Source organism: Arvicola amphibius, chromosome 14 (assembly GCF_903992535.2).
Source record: "Arvicola amphibius chromosome 14, mArvAmp1.2, whole genome shotgun sequence".
In the NCBI taxonomy this organism is placed as follows: domain Eukaryota; kingdom Metazoa; phylum Chordata; class Mammalia; order Rodentia; family Cricetidae; genus Arvicola; species Arvicola amphibius.
In genome coordinates this window covers 14520199-14530462 of record NC_052060.1, presented here as the reverse complement: position 1 = coordinate 14530462, position 10264 = coordinate 14520199, and the positions used below count along the sequence as shown (strand labels likewise).

At 45.6% G+C, this 10264-nt stretch overlaps 1 protein-coding gene across 1 annotated transcript; it reads right to left on the bottom strand.

The window, feature by feature from the left end:
- Nucleotides 1-841: 841 nt before the first annotated feature.
- Bcas2 (BCAS2 pre-mRNA processing factor) lies at nt 842-10089 on the bottom strand. The gene is made up of 7 exons (XM_038311953.2): nt 9950-10089; nt 9775-9867; nt 6767-6837; nt 6127-6288; nt 3863-3913; nt 2170-2250; nt 842-1127 (listed from the first exon to the last, which is right to left on the bottom strand). The coding sequence occupies exons 1-7, from the start codon at nt 10040-10042 to the stop codon at nt 1001-1003; spliced, it is 678 nt and encodes a 225-aa protein (XP_038167881.1). The 5' UTR covers nt 10043-10089; the 3' UTR covers nt 842-1000.
- Between the last annotated feature and the right edge of the window lie 175 nt (nt 10090-10264).

The window sequence follows — 10264 nt, the reverse complement described above, 5'->3', positions numbered from 1 at the left end:
GCTGTTTTCTATGATTCAGAGTGGTTTTTCTGAATGGGGTTTTCCATTCATTGCATGACTGGTCACAAGTCGTCCTGGTACACCTGGAGCATCTTGCATGTCAGGCACTGCGAACACTACACAGTAAGGACTGAAGTTGCAGGAGTGCAATGTTTTTCTTTAGAGAACATACAGATCAAAAGGGCTTCGGTATGAGGAACTTGTTTTACAATCAGTAAGTATTTCTGAAGGGGCTGAAGGTTCAGTCCATCAGAGGCCGGCTTCCCCTCTGCTGCCAGAGCCTGGATTACACTCTGGAGTGACCCCCTTTCTCTGATGGTCTAGTGCATCACAGAACACCAGCGGCTGGGGCTGCATCACTTCAGCATCTTCGTCAAGCTCATTTCCTGGTGTGACACTGACTAAGGCTGTGCATCAGGGTGGTGAGCCTCATGGCCTACACGGTCTTCAAGGAGTATGAAGCCCTGAACCACACACCACAGCAAGGAGAGAGAGGAAGACAGAAGCCATCGGTTGCTGAGGAGGTTCTGTCCCAACTCATCCCATAACGCCAAGCACGTCCTGTTTCTATCATAGAACCCCAGAGGGGAGCCCCACACTCATGAGTACCATTAATACAGTTCACTGTACCCACCCACAAAAATGCTTACAACGGTACTTTATTTAACAAAAACATACATTCAAAGTGCCCAGTTTCCCGAACACGTTGGAAGCCTTAAATAAAGCTTCATTACAAAATTTGAAGCCTTAAAAAAAGGACTTCTGCTATAAAATATGACAAGATCATTCTAAAGTCATACTCATTTTGAAAACTCAGATTTTTATAGCTAAAAAAAAAAGCAACGTGTGGCAAACCTTTATTTTGCTAAGACGCACACATATGAAGCAACACAACAGCATACACAGCCCAGGCTCTAAACACCTAAGCATGACAGTGGCTTGGAGGAAGTCCATAGGCCTCAGGTTTGCCGAAGCCTCTTCTCTGCCCTTTCGCCCAAGGTCAGAAGTCTTGGCGGATGTTCTCCTTGTTTGCCTCCCCATGCTGCTGCTTGATTTGATAGATCTCGTTCTCCAGCTGCACAATAGTCCGTTCAATCTCATAGTTCTTACTTACTAAGGATACCCAACTAGGAGAGGGAAAAAAAACCAAAAAGGAGAAGAAAAAAGGAAAAATGACAATGCAAAATTTCCTTCAGCTCATCTTAGACAGTCTCACTCAGGGCACTGGCTTTTTAACTTTCTGTTTAACAATGTGAAGCCCACTTATGGGAGAGCAGCAAAAGGTACACAGGATGTCTGCATTATTTTTATCATAAGTGAATCTACAATTGTCTCATGACAACTTTTCCTTAGGAAATAGCAAAACAGGAGAGAATTCAGACAGAAGAGACAGGAAGGGGTAATGGAAGACGGCATAAGACTAACGGAAAACAGGACAGAGGCTCAGAAAATGGAGGTCAAGATTCCAGAACTGAGAGAAAAACAAACAAAACTCATAGACTCAAGGAGGTCACTATTTCCTGTCAATAATCTCAAGGGCAAATGTAAAAGCGCGAGCCTGAAGAAAAATGTGGACATCCCCCCACCCGACACTGATGGCACTAAAGACGGGAAGAGGGACAAGGGGATGGTGTGGGTGAGGAAGGGGAACGGAGAAAAACAGAATGACACATAAACATCACTAGGTGTAGGGTATTATTTAATTGCTCTTTTTGGAAACGGGGTTTCTCTCACTCTGTAGCCAAGGCTGGCCTTAAACTCAAATCCTTCTTCCTTAATTTCTCACATGCTGGAGTAAGGTGCTCATGGCCATACACAGCTTAGTTAGGCCTTTCTATAAACGATATATGTATGCATATGTAGAAGAATATTTTAAAAATAATATGCATTAGCAGAGATAAACAAATTAAAGCACAAACAAGTTAGGCAAAGTATGGGATTCCCTTCCAACAAGAATACCGGCCTAAGGCTGGGGGCTGAGACTGCACCACTCAGCAGCAGCTCAGCCCTGTCTGCAGTCCCGGCTGCTCTGTGTGGCCTTCCCCAGCAACCGGCAGACACACAAACAACCTTTCTTTGACTCCCGTAGCACCCACATGAATATTACTGTAATCTTAGTTCTTGCTCTTAGATTTAAACCACTTAAGACATGATGAATTATACACTCACTTTGACTCCATTTCTCTCAATTTAGATCCTGCTGTGAGCTGCATGTTTTTTCGTTGCCAGTTTAAATCTTGAATATGTTTCCTGTAAAAATATTTTATACAACCCAATGACATTATAACATGATAAAAACCAACAATTTAATAATAAACAATAATAAACCAACAAAATAATACAAAAAGTATCTTTAAACTCTTCAGGGTTCACATACACAATTATAGGCTAATCCTAGAAACTAACTTTCTGTTAATTAGTTTTCAATTACAAATTTCAGAAAATATGCTTATTGTGGGAGAAAATACAAAATACCAACCAACTCACAAACGTGTGTGCAGATACGAATTCCTCCTTCCACGCACTTTCCCTGGCAATGGCTGTGGGAGTTTCAGTGAGTACTGCACTGCAAATGTCCCCTGTCTAACATGCACACCGGAGCGTAACTGCCACTGAGTGCTAGGGGGTGGAAGCTGGTCCAATTACTGGTGCTCAGAGGCGGACTTCACAGAGGTGTTTGGATTAGAGAGGGCTATCAGAACAGAACTCCAAGAACAGAACACTAGTGGCTTTAGAGACTGGAACACACACATGCAGCCACCTTGTCTCTTATCATGTGATCCTTTGGACCACGCTGGCATCTGTCCCTAATGGGGTTGTCAACAGATACACTCCTTCAGCCTTGGCTCTCCACAACTGTGAGCCAAAATAAAGACCTTCTCTTTCAGACTTATCTAGGTTGTTCCCTGTATGTGCACGTGTGTGCAGAGTGTGCTACCCTGCACTGTCCTAATTCCCAAGGTGTTCTTTCTAGGTTTGCAGATTTATGAGTTACAGAACACAAACACGCTTTCAGGTTTCAAGCTTACTCTTACCTCCACTTCGGTACAGCAAACTCAGTGCCAGATGCTGGCCCCAGCAGATCAGTTAATACATATTAAATGGCTAACTGTTAAATGGTCTATTGTCTAAAACCAAAACCAACTTAAAAATAAAAATTCAAAATGAAGACAATTTCTTGCACTTGTATTATATTCAGAAATATATCACGGTGTATGTGAAGCTCTGTGCTACCCAGCCATTTGGTCCCTCCAATCCAGTCTACCAGCCCTTTGACCAAAGAGCAGACTCTCCGGTGCGGCACGTCCAGTTCTTCCAAGTTCTAACTATGAAGGAGCTCGGCAGCTCTGGCTGGAGGCCAGGCCGATTTCCCAGGCTTCCCTGCCAACTGTTCCACGTGACCTCAGGTACAAACCTCTTAGGCTACAGGTATATGTCCCCTGGGTGTTGTAAGACAGCGTCTTACCATGTAGCCCAGGCTGTGAGCTCTGAGGCACTGGGGCTACAGTTGTGTTCCACATTTCCGGCTCAGTCTATGAACTGTTCAGGGGCTCCCCACCCACTTCTCATAAAACAGCAAGCATTCAGGAAAGAGTAACCCAAGTTTCCCTTCAATACACACGACATATAAACTTTGACTTTTGCTACTCCTTGCTAGCTATCTACCATTTAGAATTTATGAATTTCTATTTCTCAAAGGTAATTATTTTACCTACACCGATAGCAATACACAATTAAAAATTAACTGCTTAACCAAAGTGGATTAGCTATTTACTTTTACAGGACTATAGTCTTAGTGGTTTTCTTCTCCCGCTCTATCAGGGCTCACCTAAATCTTATTCAAATACAAAAAACAACTTACCTTAACTTCTGAAGCTCTTTCTGTGCGTGCTCAATCATATGAACAAGGTTTCTAAGGAAGGAAGAGCACATACACTCTGAAGTCTGGTTAGCACCAATGAAAACTAAACTACCTATTTTATTATACAAAGTTTTTTTTGTTGTTGTTTTGCTAAAAATACTACATCCTGGGATCTCTGTGTCTAGTATGTCAGATAATTCATAAATAAAGCTTGTTTAACCCAGCACTTCACTGACAGCTTGATTCTGGATACCGATGTTAGTAACAAAAGTCAGGGTTTTTCTGTTTAACAGCCCTGGACATTCTGGAACTCACTCTATAGACCAGGCTGGCCTTGAACTCAGAGGTTCACCTGCCTCTGTCTCTCAAGTGCTGAGATTAAAAGAGTGTGCCACCACCACCCATGATGTTACTTCTTAAATTCTCAGGACTTTTGGAGGCGGTGTCCCACTATGCGTATCGGGATGGCCTTGAACCCCTGCACTTGGGAAACCCTCTTGCCTCAGCCTCTGTTCAGGCAGCTGCCAAGTTAAGAAATGTGTCACGAGACGCACATGCCACATCATACCTGCTGACAGCAGATCATCCTCCAGGTGTCCTGGAGCAACCCTGGCTGGGCTGGGCTGCTGGCACTGACCAAGGCTCCTCACCCGTGCTTCCTGGCTTCTACCCTCGGACTTCCTGTTTCCTCTGATGGCTTGTTTCATCACACCGCTGTTCCTCTCCTGCTTTCCCCTCAGCTCCTCACTTTCTGAAGCTTCACCGCACCCCTCATGCTAAAGGGGCCTTTTTAATGCTCTACTCTGCCCTCTGATCATCAAAAAGGATTTTTTCCTTTGTTTGAACTTCCTCCTTGATAACATACGCTTCCTCTGGAAAAGTAACTACTGTGTTGGGAGGAGGGAGAATAAGTGAGTGCTCAACAGAGTGCTGTGAGCGCAAGCAAGGCCCGCAGCAGGCAGGGAAGAGAGAGCACAAGCAGACAGAGTTGAGAAGACAGGCAGACTAGAGCCTCGCTTTCCCCTTGTTCTCCAGTCTCTGTCCGAGGGAAGGTCCCACTACTAGCTGAGGCTGACCTTCAGTTTAGATTCTCGTCTCCACCTCCTACATGCTGGAGTTTCAGTTGAGTCACCATGCTGACTTTCCCCTTGCTGTTTTGACTCCAAATCTCACTTTTGTGCGTGGGTCCGGGTGTTAGGGATCAAACCCACAGCTTGAGTGTGCTGGGTGGGCACTGTGCCGTCACTACCGTCTGACTCCACCATCCCTTTAAAGCCCAGCGTGGCACTCAACTTCTAATCTCTCCAAATGCTTGGGTTAGAGGTACTAAGTCCAGCTTCTACCATCGTTTTTAATGTTTCTCTGTCTCTCTCTCGACAGGGTCTACCCATGTGGACTAGGCTGGCTTGGAACTCACACAGATCTGTCCACCTGCCTCTGCCTCCCAAGTACTGAGCTTATAGACACATAGGCATGAATGCACCACCATACCTGTGCTAAACTGCTGTTCACCACTGCAGCAGGACACAGGCACGTGCACAGCACTGAACAGTCTGTGTTGCTGGCCTGGTTGTGCCACTTTTTAACTTTTTTGAGACAGGGTCTCTCTGTGCAGCTCTGGCTGTCCTGGAGCTCTCTCTGTAGACCAGACTGGCCTCAGACTCTGAGATCTGCCTGCCTGTCTCCCAAGTCCTGGGATTAAAGGTGTGTACCACTACCATCTAGCTTTTTTTTTTTTTTTTTTTTTTTCGGCAAGACTTTACTTTTTTATAGCTCAAGCTGGCTGGGAATTCATGGTGATCCCCCTATCTCAGCCTCCTGAGCATTGCTAGGCTACAGGTGAGGGACCATCCTGACCAGGACTCTAAAGAACACGACACATAAATATGAAAATCAGACTGCATTGTATGGTACTGTCAATCACCCTCCGAGCTCATTTTCTTATACCGTCAGTGAACACGGTTAGTTATGTGAATGAGACTAGCTCAGCACTAGTGAACTATAGGACTCCAGCATCTCACTGGTGGAGCTGACACATTCCCAAGTCAAATCTAGCATAATTGTTGTTGTTGTTGTTATTTTGGATCCAGGGTTTTGCTATATAAGCCTAGGATAACCTCAAGCTCAATATATAAATCAGGCAGGCCCCGACTTTGTGGTAGCCCCCACCTCAGCTTTCCAAGTGCTGGGAAGTACTTAGAATGTATGTACGTAGCACACTTATCAAAAGACACTGAAAACTCAGGAGAACCAACGCTTCTTACTCATTGTACACTTTCCAGGCGTTACACCCGTGCTGTGACATCAGCTCCAGATTCTCGATTCGAACTGCCTGGTGCTCTAACTGGGCCATGGAATTGTTTACACACTCCTGCCATGCAGTGATGTCATTTTTTTGACCCGAGGAAGGGGCTGGAAGTTCATATCTGAAATTATACAACAAATAAATAAACCAACATATCTTGCCAAGCCTTAATCACTCCTTCCACTAGACTCCCCATGGATATACACCTGCTACACGAAGACAAAGAAACCAATTACCGACCCCTACCCACACATGGACAAAAGTGACTGAGGCAGTAAAGAAACCCATTACCCTGGAAACTAATTTACAGATAAAACACAGCTGCATATTGTAACAAAAATATTTCCATAAATATGAACTAGTTAAATAACCTATAACGTCTCAGAGACTCTGATGTCTCTCACCCCTGCTTGTCACCATGATCCATCTTGGGTAAAGTCTGTCTTATGAGCTTTTTAAAAAGTTGCTAAAAATATTATATTTGCTAACATTTTGGTTTAAAAAGGGTGGCAGTCATGTCTACAGCACACAGCACTCTCTTCTCCCCCACTGCCTACACAGATGGACTCCCCCCAACCTCAGCCACCTTCCTCACTCACCGTTTCATGCTAAGTAATTCGATTGGTTGTCGGGCAGCCAGTCTTTCAAATTCATTTCTCATTATGTCCGTCTGGTGCACAAACAACAAATTAGTGCCAGGATCATGCTGAAGATAAAGTTTACTGAGACTTGATACTTTACATTATAATGGATCTTTTTGCTTCTCTCAATTACTATCTCCCCCCCCCCCCCTTTAACTAAGTTTTTTTGAGACAGGGTTTCTTTGTATAGCCCTGGCTGTCCTGGAACTCACTCTGTAGACCAGGCTGGCCTTGAACTCACAAAGATCTGCCTGTCTCTGCCTCCCTAGTGCTGGGATTAAAGGTGTGTGCCACCACCGCTCGGCTTCCCCATCTGTTTTTAAAGAATAGCAATATTTGCACACAAGTATACCACTGCCTACCTGCTAGGAAGTCTGGGACTTGTGCCCTGGCATTCCTTTTTCCTAAATTAGGGGTGGTACCTGGTGAAGAACCCTTGCCAGTTCCCACCACTGAGTTTATAGCAGTCCAGATTTCAGCCCTCTGTCAGCACTAGGCACAACTGCAGGAGTAGCCATGGACTAACTACTTCCCTAACTATTTACCATTGGCTTTCCTCGCAATTCACCCAGGATTTCCAACTGGTAGCTCAGACCATCCTCACCCTTCAGGGTCAGATAAGACTCACTGGCCACTGCAGTACTATAAAATTGGAGAGGATTAGATTTACTAACAGCAGAGAGGGGGGTCTTTGCCTCTTTCTTGGGGAAGAATGTGGTTTCTATGTTAACCAATCAAGTATAGATGGTAAAGGATAAAATCCAACAACTTCAGACAGACCTTCAAAAACATAAGGAACAGTTTGCTGCCTCTGGCCAGAGTCACTGACAGTGCAATAAAGATCTGGGTACCACCTTCATAACTCCTCTTCTCCCTCTGTTCTTAATCCTACTGAATCTGCCAAACATTTCAGGAAGCCTCTGGTGCCGTGGGGTCTGTCTGACAGTGTAAATCTAAATCCCACATGCTCCAGTTTAAAAAAGTAGCTTTGAGTGCGCGGGGAAGTGGCGCAGGCCTTTAATCCCAGCACTGGGGAGGCAGAGGAAGGTGGATCTTTGCAAGTTCAAGGCCACCCTGGTCTACAGAGCTAGTTCCAGGACTGGCTCCTTAGCTACTGAGAAACCTGTCTCGAAAAACAAAATAAACAAAAAAGCAACCCAGCAGCTTCAACAAAATCACACGATGCAACATGTACCAGCACTGCCAGGATCTTGGATCTGGGACTTGATTTCTGAACTAGCCACACTAGTTATAGGACTGCCATGAGGGGTCACAACACATTTAAGGTCCTGAGTTCTAGATGAAGAAGGTATCACAACTAACTCAGCACAGGGAGCCGTCTTGTTCTCAGCTGCAAAGGCCTCTCTCAACCATTAATTAATGTATGACAGCCACTTCCCATCGCATCTCTGTGTAGCCCTGGCTGTCCTGGAACTTGCTCTGTAGACCAGGCTGGCCTCAAACTCAGTGATCTGCCTGCCTCTCTTTCTTAAAAGTGTGCAATGTCATTAATTTTCTATACAGCATTTATCAAAAAATCTCAGACTTTTAAATTTACCTGCCCAGGTCAAACTAGACTCTAAGTTCTGTGAGGAGGTGGACTGTACCCAGTCTGTTAGGCAATATATTCTGTTCAGCGTGCATAGATAGCACTTCTATGAAGAACAGATGCTTCAAAATACAGACACAGGTAAGCACTCGCTGATAGGAGTCCAGTAGTCTAGGAAGAAACAAGAATCCATGTGTGTAAGCCGGGCAGTGGTGCACACCTTTAATCCCAGCGCTCGGAAGGCAGAGAGGTAGGTGGATCTGTGTGTTCGAGGCTAGCCTGGTCTACTGAGCTAGTTCCAGGATGGCTAGGGCTGTTACACAGAGAAACCCTATGTCGAAAAACCAAAGAGAGAGAGAGAGAGAGAGAGAGAGAGAGAGAGAGAGAGAGAGAGAGAGAGAGAGAGAGAGAGAGAGAGAGAGAGAGCGCGCGAGCGAGAGAGCCAACACGTAGGAGGTAGGGACAGGCGGAGCTCTGTGAGTTTGAGGCCAGCCTGGTCTATAAAGGGAGTTCCAGGACAGCCAGGTTATTATTACAAAGAAACCGTGTGTGTGTGTGTGCTCCAAAACAAAACAATTACCAGAGTGAAGAGACCTTACAGAATGAAAGCCTTTGCCAGCTATTTATCTTACATGGGATTAATATCCATAATAAATAGAGACTAGGAAAAACCTAAACATCAAAGGACAAGTACCATAATAAGCAGACAGGCAAATCAGCCAGTTATCACGTTGCATTTTAAAAGGGTAGAAAGTTTGTAACTGATATGTGATTAGGAGCTAAGCGGCATTTTGGTTGCACCTGTCGCATTTAAAATGGTATGCAGTTCGACATGTTTGCTCGGGATTCACACACCCACTAACTACCTGAGTTTTGGTACAAAAATCTCCCTCCAGTGGCTGCAAAGAGTACAAGTAGTTAAGATTATAAATATTAAAATCCCGTGATTCCTACCTGTTTGGAGTGGATGTTGGACAATAAAGGGTAAAGGATGCTTTTGTGAAATCTACTAGGGGCTCTACTAAACATAAAAAACCCAAAATATTAAAAAAACCCAAAATATTTCTTTTTTTTTTTTTTTTTTTTTTTTTTTTTTGGTTTTTCGAGACAAGGTTTCTCTGTGGCTTTAGAGCCTGTCCTGGAACTAGCTCTTGTAGACCAGGCTGGCCTCGAACTCACAGACAAGTCTGTAGAGAGAAATCAATAAAGCATTTCTGGGGTTAATGTAATACGAACCCTGCGGAAAGCTCATCTGGCTATTTTGAACCAACTGTAGGGATCTACATGACATGCAATATGAGCATCAAGTAGCAGTAAACCTGGAAGATGTCCATTTTACACAGCTAAAGCCCTCAATCCGAAATCTAAGTCGGCAGGAAGCCTGGTCGGGGCCCGGGGCTCAGGACACCGCACTTACTTCAAAGGCGGAGTAATCCGGGGCTGTCAGGTAGCTCAGGTAGTTCTTGGTCGGCCGGTACCTGCGCGTTTCCTCCTCCACCAGGGCCGCAGCCTAAGAACGAGAAGAGGCCGGGGTCGCGGCGGGAAAGGGCAGCGTGCCTCGGGCGGCCCCGCTGCACACATCCCGCACTCACCGCTTCCCGCACGCCGGGCGCCTCGTAGCCTTGGTCAAAGTACGGCAGCGCATCCACCACCACCTCCCCGGCTACCAAGCCCGTCCCCGCCATTGCGCGGCACTCGGCTCCACGAGCGCCGCCTGAGTCTGCGCAGGCTCAGTTTCGTTCCACGGCGCCTGCGCCCACAGCTGACGTCATACACGTCGCTGACTCTTCAGGGCGGGCGCGTGCACATTTGGAAATTCTGTATCCGCCGGGCCTTTAGGACTGTGTCGGGTGGGCGAACTCTCACCCACTGACGTTCCTGCAGGCCTGGCACCTTGCCTGTCTTTT

What these genes read in the sequence shown, in the direction of transcription:
- Bcas2 (XM_038311953.2), bottom strand. Translation starts at nt 10,042, where the DNA reads ATGGCGGGGACGGGCTTGGTAGCCGGGGAGGTGGTGGTGGATGCGCTG. An exon ending in CGCCCGGCGTGCGGGAAGCG is followed by an intron (nt 9,868 to 9,949) that starts GTGAGTGCGGGA and finishes TCTCGTTCTTAG; the next exon opens with GCTGCGGCCCTGGTGGAGGA. An exon ending in GAATTACTTAGCATGAAACG is followed by an intron (nt 6,289 to 6,766) that starts GTGAGTGAGGAA and finishes GTATAATTTCAG; the next exon opens with ATATGAACTTCCAGCCCCTT.